The sequence below is a fragment of the Hyaloscypha bicolor genome (genome assembly GCF_002865645.1).
Source record: "Hyaloscypha bicolor E unplaced genomic scaffold K444scaffold_182, whole genome shotgun sequence".
Taxonomy (NCBI): Eukaryota; Fungi; Ascomycota; class Leotiomycetes; order Helotiales; family Hyaloscyphaceae; genus Hyaloscypha; species Hyaloscypha bicolor.
The window spans coordinates 1118276-1145094 of NW_020194684.1; the positions used below are offsets into that span (position 1 = coordinate 1118276).

A 26819-nucleotide genomic window follows, 5' to 3' on the forward strand; every position below is an offset into this window, starting at 1 on the left:
GTGATCGCGGAGTCATGGTCTGCGCATACTGCAGACACCAAATTCGTTGGACATGAAAGCAAAGAGAGAGCTCAGTCCCTCCAAAAATGATCTGAGGAACAGGTGGGCCGTAACAGAGCTGGTACGATTTTTATCAGGAATTGAGGCCGCTTGGCGAGGTCCAACGAAGGAATGCAAATGCCCTGAAAGATATCCGGAACGATGTTAATTTCCCTTACCGGTCCTACAAATACAATCCTGGGGACCTGCCAACGCCTTCGAATCAGTGACGTGACTGTTGTGCAGTTTGGGCCTAGTTGAAGCCTCGAAGGGAGACGTTAAAAGCCAAGAGAAACGAATATTTCATGCTCATAACGATGAGGAGCTTCTGAAGGGATCAGTAGCTGGAATGTTTTTCTCAAAGAAGTCAGCTTAGATTCACTCGAACAATTGAAAGACCTTGGACGTGGTCTTTCTTAAAATGGATGAGCACGTGACCGAGTGGACCTTTCGAACTCAAATCGACTTTTTCATTCTAAAATTTCTTTTCCCAAATATATCTTTTGCTTCGGCACCTCCAAATACTGCACGTCGTCACATAAGCATGACCTCTGCCTTGTTTGTTATCAATTGCATGATTGCTGTCAACTATTTAGCTTGAAGATGGATTCTCGTGGCGGTGATAGCGTTGCTGCCGCTTTTGTTGTCAATCTTTGTATTCACCACCTCTTTTGGAAGGCAGGATAGAAGTAAGATTACTTTCTTCCCACTTTCATGACGGTTCCTCTAATTGATCAATCAACACCAGATGAAACGACAACAACAACTATTAATGGTGGAGATGGCTTGCTGCCATCTTGAGACCAGGGGAGGGATGTTCAACTGTAAGTTCCTACAATTTCCTCCTCTCTTTCCAAGCACGATCTACCAGTGTCCCTTGGAACAACAACCGACCTCTGGAGTTACGATATCACCGCAAGGCTAGATCAACGCCAACCTTCGAGCCGACATAGCATGGCAAATTTCAACATCCCCATGGAACATTGAGCACAGCAGGCACTCGGCATATACATGCGATAAGTGCGAGTACGGAGAGAGGTCAATTGGACAGGGTGGAAGATTGAGCCTCGAGAGAAAGTCCGACATCTCTTGCGACACCCAGCTTGGCTTGGGATAGCGGTGCTTAGATTGGAGTCGGGTTTCATCTTCGACAACTATATCAACGACAAATTCACTTGAAACGCCAACCGAGAGCACCCCGCTTCCTGAGAATCTCGATGCCATCTGAAGTTTTCAGTGAGGCAAACGTACAAAGACCTGATCTCTTCATAACAAAGAACCAGATGGTTGGGAACGGTCAATTCAACAAGCACCAGCCTGCTTCCGCGGATGAATACGAGCAAAGCTTTGGGCATTCGGAAACAAACAGCCAACTTGCTTGGTCCAGTCAACTGCCGATTTCACAAGCTACAAGACAGTTTGGAACATTGCCCGAGACTCATCAACAATTGCTGTTATCTTCTACAGAAATTCTTCATCTGAGAGGCAATCACACAACTCTTTCCAAAGAACGAGACCATTTCAGCCATTGACATAAACAAGCGCTCCAGTTTTCTGCTTTCCATCCAACCTTCGCGTCAGATTGCACAGCAGTGTCATTCTACAAAGAGCAATATTGTCGGGGACTCCCCTGGAACAACCAACTAAACCTGGTCTCCTTTACACAAGTCGGGATCTTGGTCACTAAAGTGCAGCGATCTCGGGCCTTCATCGTCAAAGCCACAGCTTTGCTTGCGGGAATATGAGCTCAACTGCTCATTTGAGATACTTCCTTGGTCGATGCCCCCTTGGAAGAGTGGATGACATCGATTGATTCTTCCTCCTCAAATAAGAATGGTCGAGCCCGCCTCCTATAATTGGAAATCAACTTGTCTTCAACAAACCCCTCTAGTTGCACCCGCCTTGCAAGCGTCGATGATATCATCTCCACTCTTTTCTTGATCATTAAAGCCGTACCCATCCCCCAGAATCATCTCTCGTCAACCGAGTTGGCAGTTGCATCTACAAGATTAACCCTTGGTTACCAAAGTCACACTTCACCTTAAGACTTGGCTTGGCCAACAAAGTTTCAATTCAACTTGCAGGACCAACTCTTTATCAGCACAACATCACACTTTACGTTGTGGTTTGTCCTGGATACCAAGATTCCACTTTGCCTTACTGGTTCAGGAAACCATCTACTCTTTCAGAAACGTCTGATTGCACCCGCTTTGCATGATTACTTTTCTTCCATCAAGGCCATACTCGCCAAACAGTCTATCTAGCTTTTTGAGGCTATCTGGTCTCCTCGCTCACTGCTAACACGCCGCAACAACCACCGACACCGACGCTTAATTAGGCCTCTTTTCTATCCGATCTCTCTTCTTTCTTGTTTACTTGGACTCCCGATATCGGCGGATTAACAGTTATCTTTTCAACGCACAAACTAATATTTTTCGTCTCAGCTAGACAACTTCATCCTCTTCCTCTTCAACATAACCACAAACTTGCAACCATGATCCCAACCCTCAACTCAGCCGGTCAGTGGGCTGTTATACCTCTCGCCGGGGTCCACATGGACTTTGAAGCCTGGATGGCCAGCTTCAAGTTTGACAAGGTGAGCTGGTCTCGGGGACTTCGAAGTGACAACATTGCTCAACTTCCACAGAACGCCTATCGAGGCATCAAGGGCGCAGCCAAACCCTCAGCCCAACCTCGACATTCGAGACGCTCCTTACAACACCAGCTTCTGATGACCCCTCCCGCTTCTCCAAACCTAGCTCCTCACCGTGGCCGAATCTCAATGACCCCCTCTCCTCCTCCTCCAACTCTCACCCCATCCTCCTCCTATTCTTCTTCCTCCTCAACCGTCCCGTTAACCTCTTACGAAGCTCCACCTCTCTTCGTCACCAACTTCTTCGAAGTTCGCAAGTCTCCGAAGGGCGGGTACGGAGCGTTCGCCACCAAGAACATTGAGAAGGATACTGTCATCATGTCTGAGGAGCCGCTACTCCGAGCAGCATACATAGAGGTCTTCTATAAGTACGAGGCGTTGTCGTTGGAGGAGAGGGAAGAGTATCGATCTCTATTTGGCTGGAAGGGTGTCAGCGAATACCAGGTTCTTGCAATCTTCAAGACCAATCGGTATGTAGCAATTGAGTTTAGGAATTATCATATCCTTGAATACAAGAACCTTTTATGCTGACTTTATGCGTCCTAGCTTCGAGACATCTGACGGCAAAGGCGGCATCTTCCTGAAGTCATCGCGCTTCAACCACGCTTGCCATCCATTCTCAACCTGCACATACAAGTACAACAGCGCGCAAGACCGTCTGATCGTCAAATCCCTTTCTCCAATAGCCAAGGGAGAAGAAATCACTATCTCATACTGCGACGCTCCGTCTACCCTCTATGATAATTACGGCTTCTACTGTGACTGTAAAGCTTGTCCGCCACCAGCCAAGGCCAAGGCCCAAGCAGATTTCTACCGGGGACCCAGCCCAAATTGAGAGAGTGTGTGGATAGTGTACGATAGGAGAGATGGAGGAAAATGAAGAGCATACAAAGCTGGGTACGGGTTCATCTCAATTGAGAATATCACCGGGGGGAGAATCGAATATTGGTAGTGGAAATATCGTGGCGGCATGGAGCTGCAGAGGACGAGTTTATTATGGAGGGTGAAAGTTGGCCCCAGGTCATCCTGGATCACCATTCAGACACCGAACTTTCTGGGGTCGTTCTTATTCAATGCAATGATTTCCTGAATAGCCCTCGGGGTAAGCTGAAAGTGGTGATTGGAATTAGAAACTGAGATCCATGAACCAGCTTTGAAGCTCAATTTAGTGATCGGCTTGAAGATTCAATGATGCAGCGTGATTGTCTTGAAAGGAACTGAACTATGCCTTGACTCGACTAGCTCTAAATTTCCCTCTCTTGTCTTCCTTTGAAAAGCCCACTTTCTTAGACATATGCCCTCCAACCAATTTTAACATCTCTTCGTCCATCCAAAAAACAAGAATGCCAACATTCATACCCTTCAACTGCTTTTCCAACCCCTCCTCTTCCCAACCTATACGCCCTCATCAACCCTATGAAAGGACAGTATTCCACTCTTTACCTAACCTATCACAACGGCATCGAAATAACGCATATGAGGATTTGATGGTCCATTTATCGCAAAGCCAGAACGAGCTGAGACAACGAGAGAGGAGGAAAGAGAGAGATAACAAAGAGGGGAACATTTTCAGGCATTTCGTTGGTGAGAGGATGGGAAGGCCACGCGATACGAGTGTGAGAACAGAGCAGGGGGAGAGGAGAGATGGCGGTGATGGCGAGAGGAGAGACACAAGAGTAAGAGTGAGCAGCTTTCGAGAGCAGTTCGACGACAATATCTCAGACCTCGCTTTGGATGGTGCAGACCATGAGGGAAGGAACGGTGTCCATATTCAACCCACAGGCGAAGAGGAAGTAAAAAATGGAAGGAGAGTGGGTGATGAGAATCAGCATGTCGCAGAGGTTGAAGCAGAAACGCGGTGGTGGAGACGTGGAAGCAGGGAGAGGGATTACTGCACGCCTGAAGAGAGACGGGTGGTTGAGGAGTGGATTACGGGGTGTGAGGGGGCAAGGTGTAAGGGGTTTGTGAAAAGGGTCCGTGAAAGGGGCGAAAGTAATGAGAGATTCGAGGATGCGGGCGAGGATGAGAGGGAGAGGGAGGTAAATTTTAGGGGTGGAGGGAGGGGTAGAAATTGGTGGCCTGAGTGGGGGGCTAGCTGGGAGGCTTATAGGTTCATGAGTTAGAGAATATGAAGGGCTTTGTTTATTTGCTTCTCTTGATCCTTGAAACCGTGAATGAGAATGCAGACAGAAAGTGGGAGGTTGATGCACGAGGGAGGTGATGATTCACGCAAATGTCTTTGTGGAACCAAAGAGTTAGAAGAATGCAGACAAACCACCTGCGGCATTTCGAAATTCGTGAATCATAGTGGTGAAGCTCGATCGAGGGTCGCTTTATATCAAGACAGTTTGGAACCCACGGCTGGTTGAAATCATGATCATTTCGATATCATTTCAATTAACAGTTCAAGATTCCAAAGTAGAAAGGGCTTTCATCAACATGGATAACTCTTCTGACACGTCTAATTTCGAAACCAAGAAGCCCATGAGGCCTTGTCCTAGATGTCCGCATCGACTCTCTGACCTCTGGACTCATGAGACTACTCCAGAACCCGAACAACCAACTTCAGAAGCACTGGAGACAGGGCCTACAAACAAGGACGATGGCAACGGAGATGAGTCCAGCAGCACTAATGTCGGCGACCAAGTCGACCAGGGACTTACCTCAAGGCTTCCCCCTGACTATCCCGACACTGCTTCAGAACAAAGTCATCCACCCAAATACTCCGACGATGAGCAAGGATCCAATATATCTGAGAATGGCTCCTCAGAGTACCACGAACTGGAGAGCGACGACGAAAACCAAAGCAGCGATGACCACGAGACCTATGAAGATTATAAGACCGCAAAGGAGTACCAAAGTGACGAGGAACACTTGCTCGGTGTCCATCTCAGGGGAGGAGGTCCTGAAGACGCGTGTGAATTCTGCAAGCTCTTCCCACCTGGCTCCAAATGTCCATTATGCGCTCCGAGACCGCCATATGCCAAAAAGAATCTTGAAGCAGACTCGGAGGTGAAAATGAGAGGAGGAGGTGAGGAGGATCGAAGCTCAACAGATTTTGTGTGCCGTCCAGCATGGTATACTTGCTTTTGTGGACAAAACCATGGATTTCCTGGCCAAGGAGAGACAATCGATGGTGAGGAACAAGAAGAGTTTTCAAAAGCGGAAGGAGGTGATGAAGTCGAAAAGGAAATGACGGCGGATGATGGAGTGATAGGGGAGACATTTGAAGACGGGCATTTGATTCTCTGGAAGCTTTGCGACAGATATGAGGAGATCAAAAGATTGGAACTTGCTGGAGAGTTTGATGACCCCAGACTGTGGGAACTCCGTGCGGAGGCCATGGAGTACGCGGAGGCAGATGAACAGGACTTGGGACAATTTGAGGAGTGGAAGCAATTTGTTGAGGATGCGTTGCCGCTCCGGCAGCCAGAGCAGGCATCTGAAGGAGAGACAGTGTCTAAGTCTCTTAGCACTGTAGCCGAGGAAGAAGAGAATTGATGGTGCTTTGGGAGGGTTATGCGAGTCTTTATCATTGAACTGTAAGAATGAACATACCTGGATTTCTCATCAATTTCACACTTGCGATACCACCCATCACTCCCTTCCTTCCTTCTCCTTCTCCCGGCCTTCACTTTCAAACCCATCAAGCAATTCCTCCTCACACTTGCCTTCACTCAACTCGCTCACCTCGGTATCGCTTCCCCCATCGTCATCCCCAATCTTGAAATCCCCCAACTCTCCACTATCCTTCCCCACCACCTTCCTCCAGCTCTTTCCTTTGGGCCTCCGATGCTCGCTCGGCGTCGCATACTTCCACTCCTCCTTCGCCTTTCCCTTCATTTTTGCACTCGCCACCTCATGTTTATTCCTCCACATTCCCCCATATCTGAAAAGCGGATGCTCATTGTCGCCATCTGGACGTCAGCCGCTGACTTCTCGCCAGCATTTACTGGTGCAGATGAAGACCCATTTCTTAGTTTCGTCGATTTGGCACCGGATTAGGGCATCTCGGGGGCGTTGGCAGAGGGAGCAGGGTTTGCTGTGGGAGTTTGGTGGCGTGATCTCTTTTGTGGGAGGAGAGGTTGATTCTTCATGTGGTGCTAATGAGGAGGAGGCTTCCTGAGTCGGGTTTATGCTGGCTTCATTGCCAGTGTGTCAAAAAACTACTCACGCTACTCATACTACTCATGAATATTCATGAGTAGCGTGAGTAGAATATGAGTAGCGTAATGTCCTAAAAATTTGAGTAGAGTAGAGTATATACTCATGAGTAGTATGAGTAGTTATGAGTAGTCGTCACGTGACAATAATAATTAAGGTTTATTTAATAATAATTAAATAATAAAGGTATTTATTAAGTAGCCCTAGTAAAGGTAAGTTAGGGCTTATATAAGACTAGCTAAATACTAATTTTCTATAATAATAAACTAGTTATACTCCTTAGAATCTTGATTTCCCCCTGACCTTTGGCTCGCTTACTAAGTAATGCCACTGCCTAATTGGGTAGAGACGTGGCGCTAGAGCGGCGCTAGAAGAGAGGCTTACCTGATTAGGCTAGCCTGTCACGTGCGCCTGTCACGTGGGTACCTACTCACACTACTCATACTACTCATGAGTAGCTTGAGTACTGTAGAGTATGAGTAGAGTATGAGTAGCGCTATAATTGGTTGAGTAGAGTATGAGTAGGACCCACTACTCTACTCTACTCTACTCATTTGACACACTGTGAATCATTGCCCGCATTGAGGCTCCCGGTGATGGGTGGTGCAGACATGCAATTGGTGTATCTGTTGACGTCGAAGATGAGATGTGGTGAACTTTAAGTGGGGTGAAGTGAGTGAAGCGTAGCAGGAAGGTCACGTGCACCCTTCCTTGCTCGTTGCTCGTTGATATTTACATATTTGCCAAGCTTGCCAACTACAAGTAGCACTTTCAGAAATTCGCAAAATGTGTATACGTATACGTATGCGTATATTTGCAAATACGTCCCAATAAGGAGGTCTAAATTCGGTTCTCATTCTCGTACTCGTTCTTGTAGGGCTGGAAGTGGGGCTCAGATCCGAGCTCCCAATTCAGAACCCCGCCATACGTCATCGAGCATCCGGGCAGTGAATCTTGGCAACGACTGATTTATAAAATATATATCTGCTGTTACTAGACGTACAATTTTCTTTCCATATCAAATCAACTCAAACGTCTTGCACAGCAACGCGCAACGAATCATCGAAAACATTTACCAAGAGAACCCTCAACCCCTCCAATCAACCAAAGCAAAGCAAACATGGCTAAACAAGGCTCATCAACCGTTCGTCACCTTACACCACCCCCTTTCAACCCTCCTCGGAAGCGTGACTAACAAACCCCTCCAGTCCGACATCTGCCTCTACTTTCTCGCCATCTTTCTTCCTCCCCTCGCCGTCTTCTTCAGGAGAGGATGCAATGCCGATTTCCTGATCAACATCGGTCTCTCTATCCTCGGTTGGATTCCCGGTGTTCTGCGTACGTTATCCCCTTTCCCTTCATATCCGCTCTCACCTCTAGTTGAAGTCCCCGGAGCTTCATGGCTAACGAGGATTTTAGATGCATGGTGGATCCTTGGCAAGCACGATCCTGCGAGATACCAATAGCTACATGTGGTTGGAGAATAGTGATAACTGGTGGGATGGGCGATGGCGATTTAGTTGGCGCAATTTCATGGTTTCTCGTTACGGTTCGGGGATGGCCACATTGTACGATAAGGGCATGAAGGTGAGGAGATAATACCCGGTTCGTTCTCAGGACAGGACGCATAGGGCGTCTGAATTGAAGAGCGACTTCCCCGCGACTGGCTTGCCGGTTCTATTGAACGGCTTTGTTGTTGCTATAAAATCCCCAGAGTTGGGAGAGAGATGGTGCTAGCCATTCATCTTCGAATCTCACCAGCTTTGTAAAGTGTGCCTTATCTCGGTGGGGGAGTTGGGCTTCTTAATGTCCTGTTTGACTTCTGACTTGCTTACTCAAGTGAGAAGAAGGAAATGTCATATCGACAGCTGGACGTCTCTCCTACTCAGGGTGGGTAATAAGCCAGTCAGTCAGTCATCAGCTAAGGTATTTTGCTAGCTGATTGGCTTATATAATGGGGGTCAGCTGATTGGCTTAGCTGATTTAGCTGATCAGCAGCTGATTAGTTAAAGATATATTTTTATAAAATTTATATTACTTCAGGTTTAGAGTAATAGCATCCCCAAACGTTTCTATCTGAATTGCCCCTCTTCTCTGCCAGTTCTTTAAGCATTCGTGATGCTATAAGCTCTTACCTAATAGTCTAGAACTCTCAGGAGAAGTTATCTTTGCACAGGAGGAAAATACCCGCTCGCACTCAGAGCTTATAGCGGGAATACTAAGAAAATCATATACCATTCTAGCAAGATAAGGCTATTCAGACTCTCGTGCTTTCTAATACTCCGTAATGCCCAAAAGATTAGTTAGAGGTTCAGCTAAATATAAGGAAAGCTTATCTCTTGAGCATATAGGCCTTTTAGGACGTAATAAATTTGAAGGCGCTATCTAATTTAGTATATTCTCTAGATAAGACACTTGTCTTTCAGGCTCCGGGAAATAATTAGTACGACCTATTCCGTTATCCTCCCTATACTCTTTCTCCCAAAGCTTACGTATCTTCGTCTTTATTAAACTAAGAGTACGTACTTCCCTAGGTAACATCTAGTATTGCTCAAACCAAGTAAACTTAAATCAAAAATATAGGACTATTAAAGCTATTTATATAAGAGAGTTATCGGTCTTCTTATACCAAGACGTTATAGTATTTCAAGCTAAAGTAATTAAGCTTTGAATACCAGGATATTTATTAAAATCTCTAGCTTTTGCCTTCTTTTTAAGCTTCTCAAAATAACTAAGAAGGAACTCAAAGACAGGAAGCATTTCCTATAAAGTACTATATAATGCCTTTCGTACTCTGTCTTTTAAATCGTGGTTGCCTTTAAGGTCCTTAGTTAATCGGAAAAGCGATTTAAGCTGGTTTTTAATAATCTCTAGGGCTCTCTATTTAGTGGTAGTAATATAGTTCTCTTGAAAGATCTCTTGATTATTAAAATCGTCGGAATCTCTCAAATTATTAGTATAGATATTTAGGGCCTCTTTTAGTTCAAGGGCTCGCCTAATTATTAAGTATATTGAATTCTAACATATCCCCCTATCCAGAATAAGCTTCTATTGCTTGCCTGAAGTAATACTAATATTAGAATCAATTTACAACTTGGTAAAGACGTCTAATTACTTCCCTGATCCCATAACGTATATAACCAAGTTATATAGCTTCCCTAGCTCTTCTCGCTATCTCTAAAGCTCTCGATGCTCTTTTGCTCCTGCTTTAGTAAAATTCTCTTTCTAACTTGACTTGTCTTGCCTAAATAAATAAGCCTCTATAATAAGGTTAAGGATATGTCTCATATAGTATAGTCTTTTCTGAATTAGATTAAATTCCATTTGTTTGCCGAGCTCTTATAGTATTGTATTATTATTAGAGGCATTATTAAGTATAAAATAGCCCAAATTATCTTTATTAATACCAAAACATTAAAGTAATAGTAGGATTACTATAGCTTGATCTAATAGAGGGGGTTAGTCATGTGATCTCGGAAGTAAATTAAGGTCCGGCCAAAGTGCTCCTATTAGCTAGAATTGCTCGGGAATACCCGAATAGCGCTATACCGCTTTTATAAATTATTAATACTACTATATAAAATTCTATTTATAGCGGCATAAATATAGCAAAAAAAAATTAAACTTACTAATACTATGTTTCCTATAATTAGGGAGCTCTAGTAGCCTAATTAGGCGTATTATATTCTCTCCTTTATAGTTAACTATATATATAATAACGCCAATAATACTAATTTTCTCATGCTTTAATCCTTAATTATTAAAAGTATAGTATATTCGTGATTTTGCTATCCGAATCTTTTCTTTAATTTCTGGTTTAAAATAATAAAATATCTTATTAATCCAGGACTTTACTATATTATGAGTAACCGGTAAAGTATTTACAGCTTGCATATTAGTAATTTTGAAGGCATACTTAAATCGGGAAGAGGCTGCTTTGCGAGACTTGATATTATCTATTATAACCTATTTAATGAACGTATTTATAAATTCCTATTAACGGAACAGTATCATATGCTTATAGCCTCCATTAACCGGGCCTAAAGCTTATATACTATTACTTCCATACTATACTCTCCATATATCTCCCTGGTAATCGAGAAAGTATTAGGTAAGGAGGTGATTTTCGGTATTTTTGAGAGAGTTACTATTATAGTACTATTCCCGGCCTTTGGAAAATTCAGTATTATAGTAGCCTGGAAAATTAATAAGCATATATCCATAATATAATAATAAAAAGGATATATAAAGCTTGCATGCCTATATAATAGGCTTATCTTTTTTACTTGTATCTATAAGAGCATATCCAAGCTGCCAGACCCAAGCAGTCCTCTTTCTCTTGCTAGCACCTGTAATAACGTGTTTTCTTGGAAGCCGTATAATTATAATCGGGCGATTATCATACAAAGGCTCTCCTGAAGTATATGGAAAGTAATCAGGGTATCTATCTTCGGGAGGGGGCTCATAAGGGTTATAGTTTCGATTATAAGTTGGCACTAGTCGATTATACCGATCTCGTATGCCCTTCCGTTACTCTGTAGGCGTATCGTGCATTATTTGGGCGAAGGCATTCGGAATATTTAATAACGATTCAGAAGGACTAATTAATAGATTACGAGAAGCTTGACTAATGGGGGCGGGTGCGGAGTCCATTTTAATGATAATTAAGGAATCAAGTGCGAGGCGTATAAAATAATAAAGAGATTTTTAGTCCATTATGCCTAATTATTAAGGCGATTATTATATAATTAACCCGCTATACCCCCCCAAAAATACCCATTTTGGTATTTTTAAGGGGACCCAAAAATCGCGATATTAGTAAGCCTCAGCTAATCAGCCGCTTATAAGCTAGTATATTTTCAGCTAACTGACTGATATAATAAAAATGGTCCGGCTGAATGGCTTAATAAGCTAGCTGATAAGCTAGCTGATAAGCCGGCTGGCTTATTACCCACCCTGCTCCTACTTTGATCAGCTCTAGAAAGACTAGCTGTGAATGCATCGAACAGGGAAATATTTCGAACTGCAAACAACCATGCTAGCGCTAAAACAATCCCAATGTCAAGTAACCCTGGAACGGGTTCCCATCCATGTGTCCAACCCAACCAACAAACGAGAAATGCCGCACTCTCACCAAATCTCCTCCCATCAATCGCCATTTTCAACCTCTACTCTGCCGTCTCAGACACCCCCGGTTTCTGTCCAATAATTTTATACATTGCCGTATAAACATGAATACTCCTCGTATTCAAATCTTTCCTCACCTTCGCCAACAGAACCTGCAACTCTTCATAACTCCACTTCAGCACATTCATATACAGCCTCAGGCTAAAGCCCTCGACCCCCTGGGTAACCGTCGCGTGATAATACGCCCCAGGAATTTTCATCCTTTACTTTTGGGCCACAGCCCGATCGGCAGCTTGTATTATTTTATCACTATGATCGTGAAGCCTGCGTCGCGGATCCATTGCTCGAGTTTAGGTCCTAGACAGGGCTCGCGACCGAGCATTCGTCTCGCTTGAGGCATCGTTTCGGTCCAGGCTTTCATGGTCGTGTTGTCGAGGCTGCCGTCGTCACTTCTTATTACCAAGTCGAAGTCTGTGAATTCGAAGAAGCCCCCAGGCGCCGTGTGTCTGTATATCACGTGAGCTCGGTTAAGAGGGCAAAAGGGGGAGACGTACTGGTAAGCCTGGCTGATGAGTCTTGGCCAGTCTTTTACGATGTAGGCCATGTAGGGGCAGTGGATGAATTCAAAGGGGCGCCGGTAGGTGAAGTCTTCATCTATGTCGTCGATTTCGAACTTGCAGTTTGGGGGGACGAATTCGGGTTGTATTGGTGCTAAGTCGACGCCCAGGACCTGGATACACAACTAGTCAATCTGGATAAGTGATGGAGAGATTCCCGGATTGTTCGATTGCGCACTCGGTTTCTACATTCTGAGGGGAAGGAGAAGGGAGGTGCTAACCTCTGCAGAGGGATGTTCATCCGCTGCCATGTGTCAGAATTTGCTCTAATACAGTCATACTCAATCTCTATGAGACATCTCTGCTTACCGAAATCAATAACCCATATCCCCGTGCCCTGGAAAAATTTCAGCTTCTATTTCTCCCCAACGTGGAAATATACAATTATGCAACCGATATCAAAGACTCTAGATACCTTCTGGGAGTAGTGCTTTGCATAATTTTCCATTTGAGACGAGCTTGAAGATGTGATGCAACATATCCAGTCGATCTACATCCATCTATCAAGTTCTTAGACTTTTTGCTCAGGATTGAGAAGTTTGTCTGGCTTACCTCGTCGTTACTGGTGGTTAGGTCGAATGTAGCCTGAGGTGAAGTTAGAGTGGCATGTAAGATTTCGCATTCTCAGGGGCCTTTACCTGAATCTTTGTAGCTCTAAGGTATGAGTTGAGCCATTGTCTATTCTGGAGAAGAGACGGGAAACATACACGCTGAATATCTATCACTGTCAGATGGCCAACTCCTCGAAGACGGGCCATATCCCCGGGCTCACCTCCGGCCATGCTCGTAGTAATTTGCCCTGACGTTACTCGCTAAGGAAGTCGAAATTCGAATACGATGATTTATCCAGCACCAAACATTAGACTCTCAGCCATTGGCCTGTTGAGTTTAGTGAGAGAGAGCTAATACATACTGCTCATCGCCGAGTGTAGAGTTACTGTCGTCAAGGTATTACATCCGTCCAAAAGTCAGTGTCCTCAACTCAGCCTCGCGAATGGGAGAACAGACATCTGCATCCACTTCAACTTCAATTTCGCCACCTTGATCGGCTGTTGGAGATTGAGCTGCAGCTGGCTCCGGTGACGCTGGAACAACCATGGTTCCAGAATCTGGGTGATGCGACTAATAGTCTAAAACACTGCTTTCAACTCCGCGTCCTTATAATATCTCAGTTGGTAGGCAGCACGTACTGCATCTGAAGTCCAGCCAAAACCTGTAATTCTTATTGAATCTCGAAGTTGTTCATTTGTGGCCTCTTCTCCTGATGTTGTACTCTTCCCCGTTAAACCTTCATTTCCACAGGCCGATTAGCTGTATTATCCGTCGTCCCAACTTCCACGACCTGAGTAAGTCGGGCCTTGCTCGTTATCAGGCTTGGGTTCGTTATCATCGCGCCTCTCCCAAGATCCCGGGTTCAGTCTGATCCCGTCCGTCGCCTCAGCCATTCTTGACACCTCACTGTACTCAATAATGCTTCCAAAATGAGCTATCGCAAAACGTGGTGGTCTGCTGACGGGCAACAGTCGGGAATGGGTACTTGTCCAATTCCGCCTTTGTGAAAAGGCTGAACGCGTGGGATTTTTGCGCCCCGGCCTGCCGGGCCTGAAAGTGCTTTCCGGGAAGCTGAGACATGCATCCCGTCGATGGGCGACCGATTTTCTGCACCGGAGAAAGCGAGGGCCGAGCTGCAGTCGGTCCGATCCAAAAGCGACAAAATGGTCGCTCTTTTACGCCCATAATAACTTTTTAACCACAACCCCAATTAATTTATACTAAGTGATGTGATTATAAAATAGAACCAGGCGAAAAATACCTATTAATCAGATTTTTAATACGATTTGTGGTTCATTAATAATTGAGGCTTAAAGTGCACGGACCCTTTTTACTTTTTGGATTTTTCCCCATACAAAACGCGAATATATTTGCTCGCTAAGGTCACGTGAGCCCATACTTTAGGGAGAGATCGTGGCATCTCACTAGCCTTATTATTAATATAATAATAATAATTAAGCCTTATAAGCTTAAGTAAACCTTCCTAAATACTAAATATAGCTTTTTCTGGTACTATATATATTATATATATAGTAGGGCCCTAATTATATAGGTTTCAAGCTAACTTTTAACTGAGCTAAATCTATAAACCTTATTTATTATTTAGCTATTTTCTTTCCCTTACTTTTGCATATTATCCCATTTATCTATTACCTTTTTAGATATTATTCTATAGCGTTTTTGCTTCCGTATATACCAAGTAGCTTATTTAATACTTAATTCCTTCTAATATATATTTATTTAGTAGAATATATAATTATAAAATCTCTATATAATCTTAATTAAATAAGCTTCAAGTGCCTCTACTACCTTAGTATCGGGAAGTTAGTTTTCTTTACTTAATAATATTGAGTTTTACTATATTTCTAGTATATCTCAATTAGGTTAATTTTATAGTAGAACTTTAGTAAAAATATAGCCTTATATCTTTAATCTATAATAAGCTCTTTAACTTGGAACTTCTCTTTAAAGAAGTCTTAGTAATTTAATAGTATATAAGCTAAATAGTATATTTATTTAATAGCAGGAGAGTATTTAAGGGATATAGTATATTTAGTACTCTTTAGATATTTAAATCTTAAGTCAGATATATTATAACCTTACTTAATAAGAATCTATTTCATACTCTTAGGCTCTTTTTCTCTATTCGGATTAAGCTACTAAAGAACTTAAATAGTGCCTTATAATTCCGGAATTATATACTTTAATAGAAAGTATATATCTCTTTTATAGGCTTTAATATTACCTTTTTTAACTCCTTCTAGTACCTTATTTATACTAAAGGCATTTAGTATATCTTTATTATATAAAGCATATATAGAGAACTAATTAAATATTAGAATAGCTATATAGTTTAAATACTTCTATTTAAATATATTAAGTATTCTAGTAATTTATATTAGTAGCTATTTTATATTCTATTAGGGGTCTCTATTTGAGCCTAGATATATAATTTAACGGGTATTTAAATCGGGGTTATCCGGAATAAAAATGTCTTTATTATTTAGTACTCTAATATATCCTTTAGGGCCTATAAATTCAGAATTGTGAATTAGCTTCCCTTTACTTTTTCCGGGTATTTTTTACTAACTATTTACTAGCTAGAGGCTCTTTTTATAATTAAATCCATAGAAATAGCTCTTATTATAGAAGTATATTATATATATCTGAACTCTAATTAGAAATAAAGGTTAAATTATATACTATATACTAGCTTTATTCTTTTTATATTAAACTATATATAATAAAAGCTTCTTTATTAATAGTAAAAACATTTCTTAATAATATTAAATTATATTAGATTATTTGTATCTATTTATATAAAGCCCTTTCTTAGTCTTATAGTAATAAAAGCCGAGTCTAGAAAGCTATAAGTAGGCTATACTATAAGTAATAGGCTTTTCTATTATTAATAATAATTGAGGTAAAATCTGTAATAGGTTAAGACCCGATTTATATATTTGGCTAAAAGCCTTTATTAAGTTATATAATAAAGGCCGGGGCCTTTATTATATAATATATTCCCTTGGGTTAATAGAGTAACTATATATTACTTAGAAAGCTCGAATACTTTAGGGAATATAGTTCCGCTTCTCTCTGTTTTTCTCTTCTTTTTCTCTTTAGAGAATTCTATTTAGTTAATTGAACTACTAGTCTTCTTTATACTAAGGCCTGGCTTGTAATATTAGAATTCTCTCTCTTCTATCTTTACTAACTAGAGATTATATATAGATAAAGCTAGAAGTAAAGAGTGCCTGAACTTATATATAGAAGACGAAGCTCGGAGTAGATAAAGTTAGAAGTAGATACTATTCGAAACTACCTATAAAGCCGATGCCCTAGTAAGACTTTAAAGTATATAAAAGCCGGTAGTAGAGAGTGCCCGAAACTATATATAGAAGCCAGAGTACTAGTATACCGGTTAATATTAGAGGTTATAAGTTTTTCCTGAGTCAGGCTTAAGAAAAGAAATCTATTAGACTTCTTTATTATATAAAAATATAGAAGTAGAACTTCTAGTAATTAGCTAGACAAATAGATAGCTATATAAAGCCAAGATAGCAGACAAAGCGCCTTAGTAACTATAAGAGGCCTTTATAGTATAGTTCTAATAGCTATTAGAGCTAGTAATATAATAAGTAAACTTAATAGTAAATCTAGTTATATAAATTAATTCAATTAATAAATATATAATAACCCTAAACCCCTCTTAAATATAAATATTTCCTCTACTCTATATACTTCTTTAATTCCCTTTTATAAAGCAACTAAAAGCCTGCCTTCCGAACCCTAATAAGTTTAACGGAAATAACTTGGCCCTATATCCCTAATTTAAAGAACTCTTATAGGCAAAGCTAGAAATTAATAGAGAGGCAATTAGTAGAGAGAAAAAGAGGGTTTAGTACGGGTTTAGATACTTGTCCGGAAGAGTAGCGAGCCGAATATATCTATAGCTGGAATATATCTAGAAAAAAGAGAAGTTTATAGTTAAAGAATTATTTAAATAAATAAATTTGGCCTTCCGTAACCTGTAGAAGTAATAGAAGGCCTTAGGGGAGTTAAATCGAATTCGGTAAAGATTAACTCTTTTAGGCGAATTCTTAAGTAATTTTAATTACTTAATTCTAGAAATAAATAGATAGAAATAATAAGATAAGATTAAGAATAGATATCTTAAAGCTACTATTATAACTAAGCTTATAGAAGGAATAATATAAATAAAGAAGAAAGAGTTATATAAAAAATACTATTTCTAGTTATAGATAATTAATAACTAGCTAGCCAAAATTAAGAGTATAAAAGCCTGCTGCCCGAACTAGTTAAATAAGAGGCTTAAGAGCCCTTTCTTATTTAGAGCCGCTTTATTTATCTAGCTAATAGAATAAAAGCCTACTATAAGTAATATAAGATAGTAGTTAAAAAGTACCTCTAATTAGGCCTTCCAGAATAAAATTAATTAGTAAAAGAAGAAAAGACTTTACCTTTAATATAGTTAAGATAACTATTTTATATATAACTATTAAGTAAAGCTATATCTGGGCTCCTTTCTCTGAACTAGTAAATAAAAGAAAGAAAAGGAGAAGAAATAGCTAAAAGTAAAAGCAAAAAGTATAAAAATATTAAAGATAGCTTTAAAAAAGGCAAAAGTAACTCGGAAAAAAGATATTAATACTTTGAATAAGAATAAGAGTAAAGATAAAAAGAACTTGAGTTTATTTAATTCGGGAAAAGACTAGCTTCTAATAAAAGTTACTATTAGAAATATATAAAAATAAAGTTAGATTAGTAAGCTTAGAAATAATTTCGGAAGAATATAATTGGGCCTTCTTTTCTTATATTAGTAATAATTAATAAAAAGTATTTTATATAAACTTTTATTAATATTAGATATATATTATATAAAATAATTAATTCTCGCTTTACTAATTAATATAATCTCTAGTATATACTAATTATTCCTAAATAAATAGAGGCTTTTAATAGAATAGTACCGGATATAATTAGAAAGATAATAGTATTTAATATAAATATTAATAGTTATTATAAATCTTATATTTTTCTCTATATAATTCCCAAGATTTCCGGTTTAGATATAATCTTAGATATATAATAGCTTTATTTATAGAATATATAAATCTATAATTCGAGATTAAAGCTATTTATCTTATTATTAGAAACTTTAGTATAGAATAGAGTAAGTAAATTACTAACTTTTAGCTTATAAATAGTAGATTATATATAGGTCTTAGTAGTTTTATTTTCTTATCTAATAAAAAAAGGTAAGAAAAGAAATATAGAAGTTTTCTTAGCTAGCCTAATAGATATTTAAAAAGCCCTAATTTGAAAGAAAAGAACTAACTCTTATATAAAGTTTCCGGAATAGTATAAGAGCTTCTAAAAAGTATTCTATCCGGTTAAAATAGAGAAGTTATTATCTATTTAGAGCTAAGAGATTAACTATTAGATCGAATTAGAAGAAGTTAATAGAAGAGAATCCGTTATATTATAGGACCTACTATATAATATATCTTAAGATAAGCTTCTAATACTATAGAAGATATTTACGGAACTATTAGATAAATAATTTATTTAAGTAAGCTACTTTTCTACTACTACTTCTATTCTTTTTATACGGAAATCTAATAGGGAATTATAGTTCTATATAGACTACCGGAACCTAAATAAGCTTATAAAAAAGAACTAGTATTTACTTTTATTAATCTATAAGATCTTTTAAAATATTAGAAAAGTAAAATAATTTATAAAGCTTAATATTATAGCGGCTTTTTATAAGATTTATATTATTAAAAGAGATAAATAGAAAATAGCTTTTTATATAAGATATAAACTCTATAAATAGTTAATAATTTTTTTTGGCCTAGTAAATACCCCGAATATATTTCAGAAATATATTAATTAAATTCTTAGGGATTTCTTAAATAAGTTTTATTTTATTTATATAGATAATATTCTAATTTACTTATTAGAATTAAGGAAAGAATATTATAAGTATATATAGAAAATTCTCTAATAACTTCAAGAAGTAAATCTATAGCTAGATATTAATAAGTATAAATTTGAGATTAAATTAATAAAATACTTAGGGTTTATTATAGAGGTCGGAAAGAATATTTATATAAATCTAGTAAAAATTAAAGCTATTCTAAGTTAGTATTATATAAGAGAAGTAAATTAAGTAAAGAATAAAAGATAATTAATTATTATATAAAGAAAGTACTATTTTTAAGGTATTACTTATATTATATTATAGTAATATAACCTTTATTATTTATTTATAATATAATAATTACTATTACCGGAGATATTAGTAATATTTTTATTATAAAAAAAAAACAAATACTAAGAAAAAGTAACTAATTAAATAAAAAGAACTACTATAATAAATTCCGCTATTCTTCCGATTACTTAAAACTAGAATCTAACTATTACGGGTATTATATAATTATATCTTTAAAATTACTAAAAACCAGAAATATAACTAGATATTATAAATATATCTATCTAATTACTAAAGACTAGAAATACGAGATTATAAGTTACTAGTATACTCTAATTATTAAAGATTAGAGGAAGTATTATATAGTATATATATAAATATAGGGATATAGATATAAAGATATTATAGTAGTTTTCCTAAAAAGAGGTTTTCGAGATATATATATACTTATTTCTCCTTATCCGAATTCTCTAAAAATAAGCCCTCTTATATTAATATAAAGTTCGGAGAAATATTATATATTTTCTTTATAATTTCGTTCTTAAATTTACTCTTTATTATTTTAATATATTCTAGTAATACTTTAAAATATTTATACTTTAGAATAATAACTTTTATATTTTTAATTATTTCTTACTTCGTATTTTTAGTAGTCTTTTGCTTTATATTTTTAATAGCCTCTTATTTTATATTCTCGATAAATTTTATATTAGAGGGGCTAGTAATAGTACTATATTAGGCTTATTAACCGAATAATTACTTCTTAGCTAGAATATTCTTATTATTATTATAGTTATTATTACTTTCTTTAGGAATTAATAGAGAATAGTATGGCTTTTTAGGAATTAATAGAAAATAATATAATATAACTTTAATTATATCTTAATAATATAATATAATTTATTAGTTTTTTATAACTATATTTTACTACTTTACTAAAACTTTATTATTTTACTTAAATATAAGCTTATATAAAGCCTAATTATATATTTTAATAATAGTTTTATTATTAATATTAAGCTAAATAAATAAGGGTTTATATAGAGAAAAAAATTTATTTCTCTTTATAAAAAGTAGTATAATATTATTAATAGTAGTATTATAATAAGTTTTTCGGACTTTATAAATAATTTTCTTAATATTATTACTATACTTTCCATTTTCTATTATATTAATAAGACTATCTATATTATTAGCTAATATATTATAGATAGATAATATATTATAGCCAGCCCGAAATACTTCTTCTATATAAGTAGTAAGTTATATATTTATATTAAGGATTTATTAGATAGTTTACTTTATCTTTTAAAGTAGTTTATTATTAACCTTAGTCTTAGCCTTTAGGGATTGGCCTGGTTTCTAATTCTTAGGGTTTAGTTACTTAATATTAATATAACCGCTCTTCTTATACTTATTTAATCTCGTTATAGGAGTATTATATATAGATACTAGTATTGGGTTTATTATAGTAAAAGTATATAAGTATTTATAGATTCGGTTAAGTTAGGCCTTTATATTAGTATTTAGCTTATAATACTTACTAAGAGAAATATATTTAATAGAATTACTATAAAGGCTAAAATACTCTTTAATATTTACTAATTTAAATATAAGACCGGACTTTAATTTATTATTAATATAATAGTATAGTACTAATAATAAAAGCTTGACTAAAGTTAGTAAGTTCTATATAATAGCTAGATTATTACTTATATTTATAGCTAGAATATAACTATATTATTATTCGGAATTATATAAAGTTCTGGTTTAATAATAGAAAAAGAAAGTATTAGAATATACTTATAAATTATAATATATAAAGTAAGTTAGTAAATAGCAAAAATTATATATATAAATAGCCTTATTTTTATAAGGAATTATAATAGATTACCGAATTGGGTCTAGTTGTCTTATAATAAGAATAGTAATATTATATAATATTTATAAGAAAAAGAATATCTAATAATAATATATGTTTTATTATTATTATTTTCTAGTATAATTATAATAATAAGAGGCTGGCTTTATTACTAGTTTGCTCTTATAGTCTTATATTAGTTTCTTTATATTTTCTAGTAACTTAATAAGAAACTACTAGTTATATTTATTATTCTAACTTAGATATTTAATGAAATATTTCACGTTTTCTTAACTACTATAATAAATATATCTTTTATTAACTACTTATTCTAGCTTCTAGCTCCTCTAGTCTTTATTATTTCCTTTAATACTTTTTATAAATTATATGCCCTTAATAAGTTCTCTACTAAATAGATTAGAATTCTTTAATACTAGTTATAAATATATTACTAAAATAACTAGATAAATCTTCTAGCTAATTAGTAATTTCAACTTATAAATAAGCTTTTCTATTTAATAGAAAATATAAAATAGTTCTATTCTTTACTCTAATAGTTTTCTATTCGAATTATTAGAAAGATAATATTTTTAATAAAGTCTTAAAAATACCTAATTACTAATATCTATTATAATTGGCTTATATTTTATATTATAGTATTTTCTAGCTATATTATTTGCGAAATTAATAGTAATCTTTATATTCTACTAATATAGCTTATAAATAATCTCGAATAGTTTCTATTAGATCTCGGCTATAAATAGTATTAGATTTATTATAAATTTAAAGCCTCTAATAAACTTATTTAGAAATATCTGAATTATTACTATATATATATTATTTAGTTTAGCTTAAAATAGAATTATAAAGCTTAACTATTCTAGAAACGGATATATTATAATTTAATATTAAAAGCCGATTTTAATAGTCTAATTCTTTTATTTCGAGATTTTATTTATCTAGAGATACTATATAATTAATATAAATAGTTTTATATCTAATATTATAAAAGCCTGTTTCTAGAAGTCAGAAATAAACTTTTTATTATAGTCTAATATTAAGCCTTTAGGGATTTCCTAATTATAAAATAACTATATTATTATAGAAATAGTAGCCTATTCTTTTACTTTATATTTGCTATATTCTAATATTAATAGCGTTTTTTTACTAGCTTTATATAATTGTATTATTATATAATTAAAGGTATTAAAACTATTAATTTTCTAAGGGCTAATAGCTGAAATAACTAGAAGTACTAGAATAAAGTCTATTATTATAATATAATATAGAATTAGAGATATCCGAATTAGTTATAGTTCTCTATAAGGACATTCTCTTAATATTTTATTAAAGAAATAAGCTAAATAGTATTTAATATAGTTCTTAGAGTATTTTATTAGTTAAAGAATACAGAACCTATCTAATTTATATAAGATCTTTATTTTTCTTTATATCTAGTATTTCTAAGGCTCTTGCAAATTTCGAATTCTTCTAGAGGCTACTAATAAGCTTTTACCTAAATTCCGGTTTAATTACTATCTTAATAGTAAATATAATATATTTAAGTTTATTATTATTTGAAATATTAGCCTTCTTAATAGCCTAGAAATATAAAAGTATATCTAATATAATATTTAAGTATTTCGAATAGTAATAGATATCTAAGTTAAACTAACTAAAATATATCGAAATATAAACTAATTTTATATTAGCTTTTATTATATTAGAAGTATTTAAGCTTATTTAATTATAAATTCCTCTTATAGCTCTATAATTAGTAAGAATAATTACCGGATTTATACTAGATTAAATTATAGATTAAAGCTTATAATAAGTCTATATTAGGTAAATAACCTCTAATTTTATTATATAATATTATTTCTCTATTATATTTAATGCCTTACTTATAAAAAAAATTAGCTAAATATATAATACTAATAGCTTTTTAATTATATCTACTAGTACTAATCCGGATATTAAATAAAAAGCTATAATAGAGAATTCTTATTCTTATAATATATTCGAATTAAGTAAAAGAACTCTATTAAATAAGAAATAAATTAGAAATCTAAGAATTATAAATATACTTTATAGCTTTTTAAATATTATAAGCTCTTAGATTATAGACTTATATTTTATTCTAGTATAGTAGCTCTTTTATTTCTTTTCTATAATACCGATTTTCTGTCTAGTTTCTAGTAGCTGAGTTTTTTGCTTCTATATTAGTTTAATTATATAGATATAACTTGAAAGATATATTTATAGCTATCTAGTTATTCTAATATACTATTTCAGGACTTGTAATATACTTGGAAAAGTAAATCCCTTAAATACTATAACTTATTTCTATATTATTACTATTTCAAATATATTTATTAAATAGTCTAATAGCTTTATAAATAGATATTCTCTAAAGAACTTCTTTACTAATAAGAATAAATATAGTTTAGTAAATAACTTAAAAATAATATAAAGGTATTAGAAATACTATTCTATTATATTCGAGAAAATAATAATATTATTAATAAAGTTTCTAGTAAAATTAGTATAATTATATAATTACTTATTTATAAATCTTTAAATATACTAAATAGAGTTTCGGAAGCCTATAAATACAACTTTTAAGTATTTCAGACTATAGTAGCTAATAATTATAAAGCGATTTTAATACTTTCTTATAATTAGAAATTAGTAAAAGAATTAGAAGCTATTAATAATAGAGATTGCCCTCTTTTCTTATAAGGCCTTAATTAAGTCTAATTATAATAGTAATAAATATATATCCGGAATTACTAATTTGTTTATAATATAAAGGTTAATAATAGAATATTCTTTTATAATTATAAATACTAGTAAAGTAAAAAAAGTCGGTTTATAAACCCATTTTATTTAGTTTTATTAATATAATTTATTAAAGATATTATTAATAATCTTCTTATATTTATAACTTAAAGAAAACTTCTTTAATATAATCTTTTTATTCTATTAGCCTTTAATAAGGGAAATCCTTATATAGTTCTTCTCTAGTATATTAATTAGGCCTCTATTAGTCTAATATTCTCGAAATTCAATAATAATATTATATAGTATATATATTATTTATATATCTCTATTATAAATATATATACTATTTTTATATATAATCTCTAGTATATTCTGAGGCTTATTAATACCGAACTTATATTACTTATTATACTAAGGTTTTTTTGAATTTGAGTCGGTTTCCTATAGAATTACTAGATTCGTTTTCTTTTAGTTACTTGAGGCTTTAAAGAATACTTAGTTTTTAATATTTATTAATTAGCCCAGATTTATATTTATTAAAATTGTTTTTATAATATTTATATTATTAATAATATTAATAAAGTTAGTATAATTCAGAATTATATTCTTTATACCTATATAGCTTCTTTAAAAGAAATATATTTCATTTTTTAAAACTAGTATATATTAAACTAGAATTATTACTTTTAATTTTAAAGAAATAATAATCTTTCTGGCTATAAGAATATAATATACTACTTTAAGAGTATAATAGAGAACCGTAATATCTATAACCAGATTATTATATATCTTTATAATAACTATAGAGTTCTAGTAATTAATAATTAAGGATATTTACTAAAGGAACTTATTACTAAAAAGCAGGCCCGGTTCTAATTATTCTATAACCTATACTATAATAAAGATCTTACCGAGGCATTTCTAGCTACCTGCTATATTAAGTATATATATAAAGAAAATTACTTATTTTATAAATATAATTTTATTTAGAATTCCTTTAAAGGATATAAATTAGAAGGCATTATAGAAACTTCTTTATAATCTTCTAGCTATTTCTGGCCTATAATAAAATATATATATCCTATATTAATACAGGTTAATTTTATTAGTCTTTCTAATTCGAATTATATATATTTTTTTATATATATATAAGAAATCTCGTCTGCTTTATATCTAACTTTATAAGAAATTGCTTTAATAACCTTTACTATAATAGGCTCTATAAATTCAAGAGTTATTATAGTATTAGTATTAATTTTATTATAAGTATTAGTATAAAAATATTTAAATATCTGAAAACGAAATAAGAAAATATTATTATACTTTCTATAAATATAGAACTTAATATTATTAGAAATAACTAAATAGAACTTGTTTTATAAGAATTATATATTATTTACTAGAAAGTTTAGAAAAATAAACTTCTCTATAGTAATATATCTACTATCTTCTAACTTCTTTTTATACTTGTCTCTATAATCTTCTAGTATATTAATATAATTAGGTACTAGGTTAGCTTTCTTATTTTAGTAATATTAATAAAATTATTACCTATTATACTTTTACTTAAAGTACTTTTCTTTAAAGCAAGTCTTATTCTCTTTATCTTTTTTATATATTATAATAAGAAGATATTTAAGTTTTAATAATAGAAGAAATCTTGTATTCTGCTTATAATTAATACTATCTCTTTATTAAAACTAGTATAGCTATTACTATAGCCAAAGTTAGTAAAAGTAAAATCCGGAAATAGTACCTTAATAATTACTATTTTGCAAATATCTGGAATTTATACTTCTGGTATTAAAGTATAGGGCTAATTAAGTTAAAGTATTATAAGAATATCTTGCTTTAATTATATCTTACTATACTTTCTGCTTATTAGTTAAGTTTTTAAGCTATTCTAATACTAGTATTTTCTTATTTAGGGCAGAGATATATAGTTATAGCTTTAGGTCAAAATTATTATATATATAAGAGAGCTATTAGTATAGCTTATCTATTTCCGCAGCTTTTATATATCTTATAATTATTATTATATATTTATAAATATTGCGATTTTTCTTTATATTTTCTATAATATATTTTTTATTTTAAAGTTTTTTTATTACTTTAGATATAAAGTTTTTAAAGTAGTCTATTAAGTATTTTGCCTATAAGATAACTTCTTTTAATATAAATTAAAAGGCAAGTTTTATTATTTCCTCGATTTCCTTTATATACTATCTCTAAGCCACTTTATATAAATAAATATATAAGTTTATATATATAATACTTTTATATTCTCCTTATATATTAAATTAAAAGGCATTAATAAAAAGATATATATTTCTCTAGATTATAGCCTTTTTTTAATATTTGAAATCTTTTATATTTACGGAATTATTAGATTCAAAAAAACTAATATCTTCTGGATTTTATCTTAAGGAAATTCCGCTTATATTAATTATATTATATCTATTACTAAAGCTCTAGTTTCTATTATTAAAACTATTATCTTCTCTATTATCTCTATTATTTGCTCTAGCTCTATTACTATTAAGTAACTAGTATTTCTGGTATTTATTATATTTATTTAATACTTATATAATAAGTATAGCTATTTTAATAGCTATTTCTAGGGAAAGAAGATATTCTTATACTAGAGCTATACTAGTTATATTACTACTATTATTATTTATTCTAGAAATCTCTTTAGTTATATTACTATTTAGTTCGGAAGGTTAGTAGCTATTTAATTAAGGCTCTATACTAGTTTCAATATAGTAATTATTATTTTTAATA

The 26819-nt window shown here is 33.9% G+C and overlaps 7 protein-coding genes across 7 annotated transcripts; 5 read left to right on the top strand and 2 right to left on the bottom strand.

The window, feature by feature from the left end:
- Positions 1 to 3043: 3043 nt before the first annotated feature.
- K444DRAFT_480926 (uncharacterized protein) lies at positions 3044 to 3473 on the top strand (the record flags this gene model as incomplete). Its single annotated transcript, XM_024872995.1, has 2 exons — positions 3044 to 3162; positions 3239 to 3473. Coding segments are annotated over 2 exons (354 nt in total), but the record flags the coding sequence as incomplete, so codon positions are not given.
- Positions 3474 to 4179: 706 nt separating this feature from the next.
- Positions 4180 to 6193, top strand: K444DRAFT_706992 (uncharacterized protein; the record flags this gene model as incomplete). Its single annotated transcript, XM_024888151.1, has 2 exons — positions 4180 to 4731; positions 5009 to 6193. 2 exons carry the CDS (start codon positions 4180 to 4182, stop codon positions 6191 to 6193), a joined length of 1737 nt encoding a protein of 578 aa, XP_024728016.1.
- A 321-nt stretch (positions 6194 to 6514) lies between these two features.
- On the top strand, positions 6515 to 6821 carry K444DRAFT_706994 (uncharacterized protein; the record flags this gene model as incomplete). The annotated part of the gene is made up of 1 exon (XM_024888152.1): positions 6515 to 6821. A coding segment is annotated over one exon (304 nt), but the record flags the coding sequence as incomplete, so codon positions are not given.
- Positions 6822 to 8064: 1243 nt separating this feature from the next.
- On the top strand, positions 8065 to 8322 carry K444DRAFT_545683 (UPF0057-domain-containing protein; the record flags this gene model as incomplete). Its single annotated transcript, XM_024876153.1, has 2 exons — positions 8065 to 8194; positions 8276 to 8322. Coding segments are annotated over 2 exons (177 nt in total), but the record flags the coding sequence as incomplete, so codon positions are not given.
- A 2574-nt stretch (positions 8323 to 10896) lies between these two features.
- On the bottom strand, positions 10897 to 11380 carry K444DRAFT_620278 (uncharacterized protein; the record flags this gene model as incomplete). Its single annotated transcript, XM_024881672.1, has 2 exons — positions 10897 to 11052; positions 11177 to 11380. Coding segments are annotated over 2 exons (360 nt in total), but the record flags the coding sequence as incomplete, so codon positions are not given.
- Positions 11381 to 11873: 493 nt separating this feature from the next.
- K444DRAFT_620279 (uncharacterized protein) lies at positions 11874 to 12303 on the top strand. The gene has a single exon (XM_024881673.1). It carries the CDS (start codon positions 11915 to 11917, stop codon positions 12083 to 12085), a length of 171 nt encoding a protein of 56 aa, XP_024728020.1. The 5' UTR covers positions 11874 to 11914; the 3' UTR covers positions 12086 to 12303.
- K444DRAFT_707002 (S-adenosyl-L-methionine-dependent methyltransferase) lies at positions 12031 to 13297 on the bottom strand. The gene is made up of 7 exons (XM_024888153.1): positions 13239 to 13297; positions 13153 to 13185; positions 13016 to 13100; positions 12910 to 12937; positions 12822 to 12844; positions 12538 to 12713; positions 12031 to 12489 (listed from the first exon to the last, which is right to left on the bottom strand). The coding sequence occupies exons 3-7, from the start codon at positions 13046 to 13048 to the stop codon at positions 12282 to 12284; spliced, it is 468 nt and encodes a 155-aa protein (XP_024728021.1). The 5' UTR covers positions 13049 to 13100; positions 13153 to 13185; positions 13239 to 13297; the 3' UTR covers positions 12031 to 12281.
- Positions 13298 to 26819: the final 13522 nt, after the last annotated feature.